The sequence below is a fragment of the Lissotriton vulgaris genome, chromosome 1_1 (assembly GCF_964263255.1).
Source record: "Lissotriton vulgaris chromosome 1_1, aLisVul1.2, whole genome shotgun sequence".
NCBI classification, from domain to species: Eukaryota; Metazoa; Chordata; class Amphibia; order Caudata; family Salamandridae; genus Lissotriton; species Lissotriton vulgaris.
Genome location: NC_141685.1, coordinates 788,809,159 through 788,823,392, shown reverse-complemented (window position 1 = coordinate 788,823,392; position 14,234 = coordinate 788,809,159). Strand labels below are relative to the sequence as shown.

At 42.7% G+C, this 14,234-nt stretch overlaps 1 protein-coding gene across 1 annotated transcript in view; it reads left to right on the top strand.

The window, feature by feature from the left end:
• TADA1 (transcriptional adaptor 1) overlaps positions 1–14,234 on the top strand; it is a 198,956-nt gene that overhangs the window by 114,890 nt on the left and 69,832 nt on the right. The window contains exons 4-6 of the mRNA XM_086956343.1: positions 8,026–8,111; positions 11,497–11,706; positions 12,784–12,935. Of these exons, the coding sequence (XP_086812469.1) occupies positions 8,026–8,111; positions 11,497–11,706; positions 12,784–12,935 (448 nt within the window). The remainder of the gene's footprint in view (positions 1–8,025; positions 8,112–11,496; positions 11,707–12,783; positions 12,936–14,234) is intronic.

Below are 14,234 nucleotides of genomic sequence, written 5' to 3'. Positions count from 1 at the left end.
GAGCCTCGCTCCTGACGTTAAACAACTCATACTGGTTTGTCTTCCCGGCCTTCGTCCCCTCACAGGAGAAGTGCATCGTAGATTATACATTTCAGAACGGAGGCCCTCATTCTCAATACCTGTATTTTATTTAGAATTGCGGTACAAGTGCACAAATAGCGCAAGAAGTCGTTAAAGTCCTGTAATTTTCTCCATGTCCAAAGATACACATTATCACAGCAGGTTCTAACTGTGAGAAGTTTAAGAATTACTAAGGTTTAAAACTTGGGTATGTTAAGTTCACTTGAAAGTCTCCTACCTAGTCAGTTTGCAGCTTTGGATGTGCTGTGAACCAAAATTTGGAAAGTGTATTGAAAATGGAGAATACAATTTGTCTAGTATGTGTTCAGCATATTGACAACTGGTACAGTTGCATTTGTAAAATTAGACACAAAAGTGAACTAGACTTATCATTTATTTTTGTTGCTCAAAAAATGAGTGCTAAATGAAGTCCATGATCCAACAACTAGCTTACACAGTCTGTCCATACGCAGACATTTTTTATGACCCCCCCCTTTCTCTTCCCCACCCCACTCCCCCAAAAAACAAGGATATTGTGCTGTATACCTAAATATTTCGCATGTCCCAAAAGCGAGAACTATTGGCTATGCCAATGCTTGTTATTTCGTGGGGCAAGTAACATGGATGAACGCCAAAAACTAGTTGTGGGTGCCTAGAATATATAGAATTAGTAGCTGCTAAAAGTGTTTACATGTTTGTATTTCATGTTTTATTCATATCTAAATAAAATAAAACACAAGTAAGAACAATTTACCAAAAACTGCAGGCTAAAATAAAAGCACAGGCACAGAGCTATAGAAATACGCTTCGAGAAAGATAAGGGGGCTGTAGCTAAAACGAAAACCAAAACATTAACTGATGTGAAAGCTAAGCTTTTGTTGCACGGCAATAATCATGCCGTTAGATAAATGCAGGGAAGTTGTGGTTAAAATCAAAACAAACACATTAACTTGGACAGAAAAGAAAGCCGTTGCTGAACAGTTTTGGTAATACGAAACATAGTGCTAAATTAACCCACCACTTACAAAACGAAGTAAGCAAGTGTGCAGCAGCTTGGTTCCAGTGGCTGGGTTCTAAAACTAAGAAAATACCTGGTTAAATCAGTCCAGTGAAATGTGCTCGTAAAAGCTTTCTTTCTTGATAGTTTCCTAAAAAAGTGTTAGTGTTGTAGCTTTGTTTCCTGTTTCCAAATGCGGGGAAGCTAGACCTAAAACGAAACCAAAAACATTGCATCACGCCGAAAGCAAAGATGTTGCTGCGGCGGGGGTGCTGAATGTAAAACTTACAAAAACATTGCCTCACGAGAAACGTTAAGTTGTTGATGCAAAGGCACTGAGCAAGAATAATGCGGGCTAACAAATGCGGGGAAGGTAGACTAGAACAAAACACAAAACATCGCCTCAGGCCGAAAGCAAATCTGTTACTGCGGGGGTGGGGGAGAGGGGGCTATAGCTGAAACTAAATAAAGGTGACTTCATACATTATGGGAATGCTTGCATGTTGATTAAAGCCCAGGTCATGGTTGAAGAAGCAGCCCAGACGTGCTACGTTTATAGGAGGAGTGGTTCTGCCTTTTGTTGCCGACACCGTGCAGTGGCCACAGTTAATGTGTGGTGCAGAGTGGCAGCGCGTCGTGGAGCATCAGAGCAGAGTCAGCTCTCGCAAATAGTAATTCCTCTGTTGTCTCTGTGTTTATTTCGGTTGTAATGCAAGGAAAACCTCCATTTTAAATGTTTAAGATGGAAGGACTAGCGCATTGTCGCATGTACCTATGTGGGCACTAATCAGGAAATACGATAAAAAATGTAAGTGGTCTGGTGTGAAAGATGAAGCGGGCGGCCTTGAAGAGGCGCTGCACTGATTAAGGGAAAGAAAACACAAACACTTGCATGCCGAGCTCTTTCAGATGAAAAATAAAAATGTCCCTGAGCCAGTAACTATAATGGGAGAAGTGGTATGCCACAAGTAATCATGGTGATCCATGGGGGTGAACAAACAACAACACGCTCTCTGCATTGCTGTGGCGGGGGCGGGGGAGCGCATTCCGTTGAAGTCTGATGGGAAGGGGGGGCGGGGGAGCGTCTTGGGGGAGCAGATTCCTTTGAAGTCTGATGCCGAGGCTCAGACAAATGGTGGTGTGCGAGCGGCTTCCTTTGAAGTCGGATGCCGAGGCCGATGGTGTTTGATGTGCACGCGTCTGCCTCACACGCCATCCTCACATAAACTGTACGCGATCCGCAGGCTCGTAGGGCTGAGTTTTTCTTTCCAGTGTCCAGGGGGCGCAAAGGTACACAATTGTATTGGGCGTATGGCGAGCCTTTCGTGAATCCAGTCTCCGCTATTGGGCCGGCAGACTCGGTCGGCGGAATCCCAGCTTGAAGGAAACAGCCCGTGGGACGAAGGCTTTGCATCAGCCAGCCCCCCACAGAGGCAACCCTTCACATTAAGATGGCATCGCATCCACCCGTTATTTACTGAGAAAACAGAACTATCTGAACCCCCGACTAGGAACGGCTGCTCAATTCACGAAAGGCTCGCCATACGCCCAATACAATTGTGTACCTCTGCGCCCCCTGGACACTGGAAAGAAAAACTCAGCCCTACGAGCCGGCTTCCCCGGCTCAATTGATGCCAACTATTGTTTAGAACCTGCTTGACCTCCAAGGCATTAGAAAAAAAGTACAACGCTGAGGTGCCGGCTTATACCGGATTTGAATTGACCTGAAGTCTCGCCTATGAAATACCAGCAGTAGCGGTGCCCTTGTATTCTAATGTCGCCATCAGATGCCTGGTATCTTTGAATAACAGAGTAAAATACGCAAACAGAATTTTACCCCTGTGCCCTTCCCAGTATACTGCCCCTTGCCCTGACGAAGGTGCGGCCTAACTGGCCTGTCACCGAAACGCGCGTCGGCTTGTGTCTCCAGGAATACGGTTATTGTCCTTACTACATCAGGACCCGTAGCTAAAACCATCTACCTGGACTAACATCCCGATTTATACAACACATTAACCACCTATGTGCTGTACTCGCCAGGATTGGAAGAATGAATGGTAGAATGAATGGTGAATGGTACTAGATGAGAAAGAGTGGGTAGGGATTGAAGTGAATGAGACAGTGTGTGTTAAGTGTGGCCGTTACTGGGTAGGACGAATTTCCTTGGTGTGGTTGTCCTCATATCTATGTCTGTCTTATTTATGACTTATATGTACTTATGATACAAAAAAACATTTCATTAAATTTTTATATCCTTGTTATCAAAAAACAATAAAAAATATATATATTTTTTAACATGAACTGTACAGTCTATTTGTTTTGACCATGTGATTGTTATGTGTAGTGTCAACCCCTAGGTTAATCACCCCTTCACATATATCTATTGGACCCTCTAGCTAGGGCCTGTATATCCTAAGGCAGGGTACTCTCTCTTTCTATTTAAATTGGTCTCTCCCCCCTACTACCTGCCCATATCTTAAAGCTACCCACGGGGAACCCCCTTCTTTGTCTAGGTAGACTTTTCGGACTACTTACTATAATCTCGCCTATTCAATCCCTAACAGGATAGAATAGTCGAAACCTAAAAAATAGGGACATGGCCCAAAAATGGTTCGCTTTTAAAATATCAAATTTCTTAAGAAAGAAAACCAGCAAAATTCTAAGATTCCAACCATTAATTTTGGTTGTTTTATTATTTTTCTATTACAAAGCCTGCAACATGTTGTCAGAAATCATTGGTTGATCGCATTAGTAATTTTAACAATGTTCTTCCAATATAATCAGTGATGTTATCAATGATGCCAATCCTCTCCCCGCACTCCCTTTCTTTCTTTTTTAGGTCTTGCGGACCTGCGTTGCAGCGCACATGCGCTGCTCGTGTCTGCATAACATATTGTGGGTGAGTATATTTCAGAAGGGGGCTTGAAGCCCCACCCCTCTTTTTCATTGGGTAGCGTCACCATTTATGGTAAACTGTGGCTTCCCATTGAAAATGAGGCTTCTTAGTTACTGCCCTTTCTACTTTTGGGGCGACCCATCCGGTCTGGGTCTCCTGCATCACGGCTGTCGTGAAGCAATTTCTTATCTCAAGGAGGCTGTTATGTAAACAACCCCTGAGATCCAGTCCTGATGGGCCTCCCAAAAGGAGACAGGGTGCCCTGTGTTTATTTTTGCATCGTGCTTTCGAAAGTGAAAACGCGATGCAAATATAAACAGCGTTGCCTTCACCCAATGGCGAGCGCTTGTTTCTGTTACTGTCAGTTCAGTTTTCACAATGTTTTTGCATGTTACTGAGCAACACTGCGCTCACTTTGATCATTTCGACGGTGCAACCCACATAGGATGGGTGGTATTGGCACCAATATTTCACGTGCACAAAATTGTGTACCTATGCGATCGCAGTCACATTATTTATTTTGTTGCGCCGTCTTTCTTTTTTTTCTTTCACAGTTTCACTTCATTTCACTTCTTCGATAGTCTAATTTCCATTTCCATTACCAACGCGGACGCTCACACACGTCACTGGCACTCGCGTTTAACATCCACCCATCTGATCTCACTTGTTACATGGCGTCCGGCACGCTCGTGCTATCTGGCAACTTGGAGTCAGGAGAAGCAACAAACCCTAAGCGAGGAGGCGCTCTCCTGGTGGACGGTGCAGTCCACAAGCCACAGCAACAGACCATATTCAAATAAAAAGAAGCGACTCAAGGAAAGAGCGGCAGTGCTTAATTTGAGCCAGCGGTTCCGGCTGGTTGGTGGGCTAGATTAAGGTGAGAAGGGACAGAGTGTGATTAAACCTTGCCAAGCCTGGTCCCAATCGCCTACAAATGTCCCCTCACTCGTCGCAGGGTGCCAGCACCCTGTTGTCCGAGGCTACACACGGCTTCATAAACTGCCTCCATGCCAATGCTCCTGTGGTCTCTATGATGCCAGGCCCCACACCAACCTCTTCCGTGAACGGCTGTTCACCTCTGGAGCCTTCAGAGTGAACCAGAAGCGCAAAGCTTAGGGAAGAGCAGTGCGGCCAACTGGCACAGCCCGCGCCCCTTGCCTGGCACCCTGCCAGCCTCCCTCCCCCGCAGCCCGGGGCCTTGTTTAATTGCAGCTTCACGGTGCATAGTTCCGCCTGAACAGACCCACACTGCACAGGGCGCACAGACCCCTCTCCATACGACATTGTCTGCATAAGGGTCATCACAGTGGGGCCTCAGACCACCGACCTATAACCAACCCAATCATCTAGGCGCGGGACAGGCCTTTTATTCCACCGGCATTACCCCAGTCCTTTGGCCCGGCTTGTTTTACAAGCACAGTGCCGCTCCTGTTGGCTTTCTCACTCTCCCCGCTGCACCGGAAGGCTGCAGGAGAGAGAGGGGCAGACGGGAAGGTAGAGAGAAAGCTATCAGAGATGGAGAAGAAAGACAGATGGGGAGAGAGTGGATGGATGGAGGAAAGAAAGAGAGATGGCACGAGGAAGGGAAGGGAGCGGGGCTGGCCTCAGCATGTTTGCCAGGGCTGTTTTTGGTTTCCTCATCCCTGCCAGGTATCCATTTTTGCCAACTCCGCGGATTTGGGCAGCAGAGTGGTACATTTTCAGCAACACTTCTGTCTACAGGTTTCCAAGGCTTGTGGGGACGTGGTGTTTTACCTGCTAACCAGCGCTGCATATTCAAGTATACAAAAGTGCAGGTACTTACTGTCCCGGAGAGACCGTTTACTAACCAGAAGGGTCTGTACTGCCCGCTCTAATCACTGAGCCCCTTTGAGGAGTGCAGGTGCACTCCCTTTAATCGGGAAGAAGCGCAGACACTCAAGTACCTGCCCATTTAAAGCCCGGCTCCCTAAGCAATGAAGGTTTGCCAACACCCATTGTAGGCTAGCAGTGCCCAGAAGGACACTCCTTGCGGCGCTGCTGCGATCACAGACACTGATAGCAGGAGACGGCTGCCTGCAGTGGTCACAATTCACTTCATCCCGCGATGTCACACACGTTCACTCCTCTGATCTGGGTCACATTTAACGTCGGGTGACTGTCGAGCCAAAGGCGTTGAGATGTTACTTCCAGTGAAGTCACTGGGATGTTAATTAACAGGTTTGAAACTTCAAAGTCCTACTTGTGGTTGGCGACAATACGTTGCTTTGTATGCCGGGTCAACGCACAGTGGCGCGCTACATTGGAGGCTTTGTTGGGCCCTCGCTGCGCATGCTCACATCCCTCCTTGTGTGTTTCGTGTGTAGGTCTCCTCCTGTGATGCACACCCCGACTCCTAGTCTGCCATATAAACAAAAGCTGGGCCCGCCACATTAAGAAATGTTCTTTCCACCACAATTCAGAATTACTTCCCAAAAAAAATTGATTCATTTATGCTTTCCATGCTCTGAGATATCAGCACAGTTAATTTATAGACATTTAAATTTTGTTTTGTGTTAGAAAAAAAAATAACATTGGACAGCACACCCTGAGGAGCTAGCTAGAAAAAAACAAGCATTTGCAATGCAATAGGTCTCACATTTACGAGAATTTAATCTATTGGCATTGTAAATGACAATGCCTTTTATTTGTTTTAAAAACAAAAATAAAAGGCGTTGTTATTTGCAATGTCAATAGCTCAAACTCGCGTAATTGCGAAACTTATTACATTGCAAATGCTTGCTTCCTTTGGCTGATATTGTTGTGGACCATGTTTTCTCATAACCTCATTATGCGCTACAAAGTTTACTGCTTCTCTCATATTTAAGGATTTAACGGAAGAGTTGACTAAATTATTGGGCGTAGGAAGGCAAACTGGTACTTGTACTGTGGTATTATTTTCTAGATATTTTGACACATGAACTTTCTCACACACACAGACACACATGCCCTATCTCACATGCGCACTTTCTCACGCCCACACACACGCACTTTCTTACATGCACTCACACTCTCTCCCACACACACACTTTCTCACAGACACACTTTCTCACATGCACACACACACACTTTCTCACATGCACACATACACACACGTTCTCACATGCACACACACACTTTCTCACATGCACACTTTCTCACATGCGCACACACACATACTTTATCACATGCACACGCACAGTTTCTTACATGCAAACAAGGATCTGAGCAAATGCGTTCAAAATGAAAAATTGTTTTACATTTTAACATATTAGCAGCTATAATCCATAACTTAGTTCCTTTAGACTTGAAGAAGCCGTGCATGTAGGTATTCATATGATCTTACAACAAAATAATTTTGTGAAAAAAGGATATACTTGTCACTCTTTGGCAGGGAAGATCTGAGATGGATGCATGCAAACGGAGTCATTTCATGGGTTCCAAAATAATAATAAATCTCTATTGAATTTCATCCAGCTGTAGAGAACTGTAGTTAGACACTACTGTTTTAGACCACATCTTCCTTCTCTTGGGAAATACTCAAACCTCTTGTCATCACAATAAAACACAGAATGTGAAAACCTCATGGCAAGGTTTCTAACCCCGTCATCATTTTGGGTAAGTGTGTGTTTTGAGCAGTTATGAGCTTGGGAACTGTTTTTGAGGAGTTTGTTAGGATGCTGACATTTGCAACATGGACTGTGTAAATCAGTACCCTTCTCTTTTTGTGTTTTACATACATCATTGCATCGTTTATGGAAAAAGTTTGTATTCTAAACTTACTTTATTAGGATTTTATCTGCTTCCTTCAGCCATTGGCTAGCTTTGCTTCAGAACCTTTTGCCAGGAGTATTTCAGTCTCACAATTTTGTAATGACTGTTCTGGTGTGCCTTATGCTTCAATTGGAATACGCAAATGGCTATTCTAGATCTGAAATCAGTCAGGGAGTGGCCTGCCAGCAATAGCTTAAGTGGATTAAGTCACAAGTGCAGGTGTGGCATGGGAGGTTTGCGTAGAATATTCCACTACCTTTATTCACCTTGACATAAATGTTTCCTTATTCGTGTCTTGCAGAAGGTACAGGGACTCTGAATTCGACCACCAAGCCTGGAAAGCCTAAAGGGAAGAAGAAGTTCTCATCAGTCAGGCAGAAATTTGACGTAAGTCTTGTGGAAGAATTTGGAATGTGAGATCGGTAAAAGGTGATGATTTCAGTATTCTTTATGGAACCATAGGCATTAAAAGTTTCACTTAGTTAACGCTGGCAATCTTTTACACTTCTAAAGCGCAATATAGAGTTTAATCTAAAAAGAACTGAAGTTGTTAGTAGGTTAAGATTCGCTAATGTACTAACTACGGCTTTATCATAAAAAAATAAACATTCATGAAATTAGTACTTGTGATGAAAGTAAAACTAGCAGAAGAGCTTTTTGCATTTGCCAATAACTGTGAAATCTGAGCCTAACTATACAGTCCCTGTAACCTTTGTTTTGTTTCAGTGAATATATATGCTTCTTGATTGGAGCATCTTGACCACTACAGCCGCTGCTACAGATAAAGAATTACAGCGTTATTAATGTTGGATGGTGTTCACTGCGCTACCATCGACCATGCAGTGGAATTGGGCTTTCTCTGAGCTGATGAAAAAGGCCTAAGGCATGGAGTTATTCCTGGCCTCTATCCTTCTACTTATATGTGTGGTCTCCTCTCTATTTAGCCTCATTTTGTGAATGAAAAAATAGCAGTCTCCCTCTACAAAATAAAATAACTGATGAAATTCATCAGTTATTGTGCCGCTTTCACTTAATTTTCCAGCACACCGTACTACATCAACCTTCACTCTCAGCCCTGTCATTACTTGAGAAAGCCCTAAATGGTTGTGTCTCGTTGAATCTGTAATTATGTTTATAAGTGTTTTTTAAAGATCTATGATAACATGACTTATAACTTGGAATGGCACTAGAGAGCATTGGTGTATCGTAGCTGCGTGAGTGTATGATGGTTGGTGTGCAGGTTGTTGTGAGCATGGGTGTTTCTGTGTGTATGAATATAGGTGTGTTGGCATACGATGCTACCTGTTTCCAGGTGTCTGCATAAGAACATGGCTGTGTGGTTGTGTGATAGGTGTGTGGGCAGAGAATGGTGGGTGTCATAAATGATGTTGGTTGGATAGCCCCATGAAGGTGACTGTTGTAAGAAATTACGTCATTAGATGAGAGGGGTAAGTGCCCACCTCAATAAATAATAACTTTTGTTGTAAAGGTGAACCACTAAAGTTACTAAATTAACCTGAGCTCAACCCCCATGTAGCTATGACACAGAGCAGACAGTCTTAACTTGGAAACAATTCTTTTGACATCCTGTTTCCCTTCATTTCAAGTGTGCCCCTAGTGTTGTATGTGGAAACCCAGAGACGGAAGTCTGGTGGGACAAAGCAAGGGCCTTGCCCAGGTGTCAGCTGAGATTTGCCTGTGACAGGAGAGGTCTCTTTGCGGTTAATCCAGTTCCTACGCCCAGCCACACTGTTCATCCTTTTAAGGGGACAACAAATCCCGAAACTCAGGCATTTGTTCAGTGCAGGTTTCACACCTCTTCAATTACTAATTACTGTCTTTGTAGAGCAAATGTGAATTTAGGCTCCTTAAACTTCATCCTGGGAAAAAAAATAACTTTCTAAAATTTGCTTTCCTTACTAATTTCCTCACTATTTAGTAAACATTTGACTTAACAATTGAATTGGATTTTCAATAGCTATTAAAAATAGATGTTTAATTATTTTTCGAGCTAGTCCTAATCCCATATACAATATTAGGATTTTTTTATCTGCCCTCTAGTTTTCTACATAAGACAATTTAGCCTGCCACTGTGAAAAATATCTTTTGGGTGCTAGCCACTGTAAGGACATGTTAACATTACATTTCTACTTGTGCTTCTTTTAAATGCCATACATCCTACCTTGTGGGTGGCAAGTCCTACATAAGGGTGACTGATTATTATATTTATGGTTTACAGCTGATTTATTAATTTGTAAAATACCAAACTAATCAAACAGATCAATGTCATTACAGTCTTTCTCCCACAGAGGCAACCATGCCCTTTATATATGCCAAGAAACACAGTGATAGGCACAAACCCATCCCCTCTCCCTCAAACACCCTCATCCCAACCAGAGTACTCAATATGTGGTAACATTGTCTGGGTTGGTCCTCCCCCAGCACTCCTCCGTCTGCGACCTTAGTAGCCTCTCCCGCCATGCGTGTGCTGTCCCCTTGGGCTCCCTTGTCTCTTCACTTCGGCAGTGTTGCAAAGAAGGATTATTTTTCACTCCCTTGAATGAGACGATAAAGCATGACCTCCTCTCTCTTTTTCTTGGGGAAGGTTACATTTAATTACCTCCACCCTTGGGCAAGCAGGAAGGATGACATTTGGCCCGGTTATGTCTACCAGGCCAAGGAAAAAAAAGGCCTTCTGTTATCATTTCTACTCAGCCTGTCGAACAGGCTGGGAAGAGAGAGTCATAATTTGGCGGGCTAGCCTGCCCTTATATGAATGACGCCATGGGGTTACTAGCCTGGATGCCTTTGTATTCCCATCCACCCCCCCTTTTAAAATTTCTTTTTATAGTTTTGGCCAATTGGTTTGAGAACATTGGGAGGGAAATCACCTGCGAGTATCCAGAGTATATGTACATTTGGAGCTTGCACCTCCTGTAATTGGCAACACAAAGACAGTGACTGACTTATAGAGAAGTCAACCCATCTTTATCTTGTTAGTTGGGAAACATACAGCCACACATGCAACACTTCAGTTCATTTACCTTCCCCTTCCATCATCTTATTTTTTGGTGTACTGTCATGACCACATAGTCTTGTCCTTTGTGTTTTGTGTTGCCTAATAAATATACTCTCATTGAGAATAATGAGACCCCTTTCCTTTGCCATGCTTTGCTGATCATAGCAATTCTCTCAGTGCTGGTCATTTTTCAGTATAAGATTCACATTTATTGATTAATAGCTTGTGGTTAGTGCAGTATACATGAGGCTTAGCCCACAAGAGGTAATAGTGCAAATGCAGAATTTGCAGATTGCATATCTTGGTTGACCCTCTTAAACATTTATGTAAAGACGTGTCACACACTAAGAAAGCCTTCTTGCATGTGATCTGATGCAGTTTCCCAGCAAGATACATTTAATCTGCTTAAATATTTTTCTTAAAACCCTTACTTTGTGGGTTTGTACTACACAGTATTCCTTTCCAATCATCGGAATCCAAAGATAATCTTATACAAAAGAACATAATGTTTATATCCTGCTTCCCTTCCTCCCATTTATGGACCTTAATAAAAAGTGTGCTTTGATATTTTGACTTCAGTGGAAATGTTATTTACCCCTGTGATAAAAAGAAGAGTGAGTCACTGGAGTAATGTATTTGAGCATGCCCATGTGTTGCTATATTAAAGCATGTAAACGTCATGGAGATTCTGACCTTTGGGAACTATTGGGCTTTTTCTCCTCTTATGCCTGTTATGCATTTTGCTTTCTAAAGCACCGGTTCCAGCCTCAGAATCCCCTTTTGAGCGCTCAGCAGTTTGTGGTGAAGGACCCACAGGAGGACGATGACTTGAAGCTCTGCTCTCACACCATGATGCTGCCATCACGGGGACAGCTGGAAGGACGTATGATTGTCACCGCCTATGAGAATGGCCTGGATAATGTGACTGAGGAATCAGTGAGCGTTGTCATCTATGCTCTTGAGGTGAGTGAGTAGTGCCTGCCATGTAGAAGTGAAGAGTGCAGCCTACAGGGTTTTCCCTAGTTATCAGGATCCTTATTTTTCCTCCACTATACTCGCAATCTGCATCTGTTTTGCGTATTTCACTATTGTTGTGTGACTAATCGGCTATGAGCGAAGAGAATATTTTTCTTTGGCGAGCACAATGAGTTCCTGCACAAAATTTCAGCACTTCTTGAGTTATCCTTTTTCAACTCAAAAACTTGATCCTACATGCTGCCAGTCCCTTAGGACCAAGTTCAGAGACCTTTTAGAATCTCTACTGTGCTGAGGGAATATACATTTTCTTAGTAAGCATCTCCCTTGCTTCATCAAGTATACAGCTCTTCCTCCTTGTGTTGCACCGGTGTTTACCTAACAACTGGAGACCTTGACGAAAACAATCTACTTTTCAGATAACCTAATTCACAAAATGTGAACAGTTCCCTTCAGCCCTTGCTCTTCCTATTTAAAAAGTCTGGGGGAAAAGTAGACAGACTAGGAAAACTGACTGATTCTGGTTTGGGGCCTTGTTATAACCATATAAAATATGATGGTCTCTCGCTTTGTGACGTTCTTTATTTTAACTTTTTGAGCATGTTAAGTACAAGTTATAGATTGTTTTTGAAGATATGACTGGACATTGAGTAAAATATTTTCTTGTGCAGCATTCCAGTTGTAAATCTTCTACCTCATAGAATAAGAACTGACGGCTCCCAATGCTACATTTGAAGAATATCTGTACAAAATCGCTATGGAATACACAGTGAAATGCAGTAGCACATGTATCCCTGGGACACCACTAGTAATTTGCAGCACTCTTCATGGATTCTTCCCACTCACCATGTATTGTCTCTAAACACATAGAAAAGCTTTAGAAAAGCTCTAATTCTTAGAAAGAAAGACCTATAACAGTAAAGTCATGGAAAAGATGTGGTTGAGTGGTTAACCGAATCTGGTGTGACTGTGTTTTAAACTTGCACTCATGTGTAAGTGATTCTTACACATGATGTTTACCCACTGTCTGATTCATATTCCCTACATGGGCTTTGATTGTTTCAGAAACACTTGAAAGACATTCTTACCTCCGTAATCTCCAGGAGAAGAGCTTATCGCCTAAGAGATGGCCATTTCAAGTATGCCTTCGGCAGCAATGTCAACCCACAACCCTACTTGAAAAACAGTATCCTTGTCTACAACAACTTCATTGAGAGGTAAAGTAAATGTAATTCTCAGATCGATATGTCTTTAAATAGACTAAATATTTAAAGGAGGTTTTCAACAGACATGATGGAGAGGTGGTTGTGACAAGTGTTCCCATGAAAGGAATCAATGGGTCTGTAGGATAGCAGCACTTGAAAACATGGCACATTTTCTTATCTGTTTCTAGTCACGGGATAGGGGCAAATTATGTAGACCAAAGGTTCTTGGAAATAAGACTAGTGTATGATAAGATCCTAACTGGAGTTGTATCATTGCTTTATTCTCAGTATGATGGTATACCATTTATATAGTGTTGACATTGTAGAATTAAAATTCTTCAGTGCTTAGCACTTATGATGGGGGTGAGGGTGGTAATACGTTTGACCATTCAAGAGAAGTATCCTTAAGATGGTCTGATGAGGGTTTTCAAATGATAATTTTTTGCCAAATATTTTCCCTAGCATTTTCTTTGAAAACATCCATATAACCAATGTAACTTGATTTACTTTGCTTCTAAATTCAGTAGCTGCTCCCCTTCACCCACCTACCATGAAACGATTCAACAAACATTAATTCTTACTATTTGTATTCTTATTAAGCTGCCTGGAGCCTGCACCTTCTGCCCATCATTAGAAATGTAGATGTGCCTCTGCATTTTGCTAGAAGACAGCAGTACTAGCAGATTAGTAAATGTCCAAAAGCATCCGTTAGCCGAAATAACCTAGAAGAAGATGGAGATATTGGAGTTGAACTGAGCAGATCCTATCCCTTAAAGTAATTTCTGTGTTCTGCACTAATACATTCTGCACCCTGTTAAATTCATTACAGAATCATGCATTTACTAAGATATTCCATTATTTGATTATCTTTTCTGGATTGTTGGGTATATGGGCTCCCGACCGCCCCTCCCCTAGAATGTTGAAAGAAGCTTTTGGTGCCAGCTTTGCATAGGTGCGACCTTTTAAATGCAATGCAGTGCTTGGTGCTGTCACAGATAAATCAGTCTCACTCTGTTTGGGTTTTGGATGTAGTATTGTAAATCTGTCCTTCCCCAATATGTTCTACCAGTCAGCAACTCTTCTGGAGCTGCTTTATCCCACCTGCCTTATCTGTGCTCCTTCCGAGAGTTATGCTCATAAAGAAACAACCAAAATGTGAGCCTGTCCTTTGAGAAGGCTAATGTTTCAGTCACATTAGCACGTTTCGACATACTGAACAGATGAGCTTAAGAAATTGTCTCTCTCCACCATCTGAAATTTAATTGAAGATTAGATTTATCAATGGTTAAAATAGTGAATATGGCATCCTTG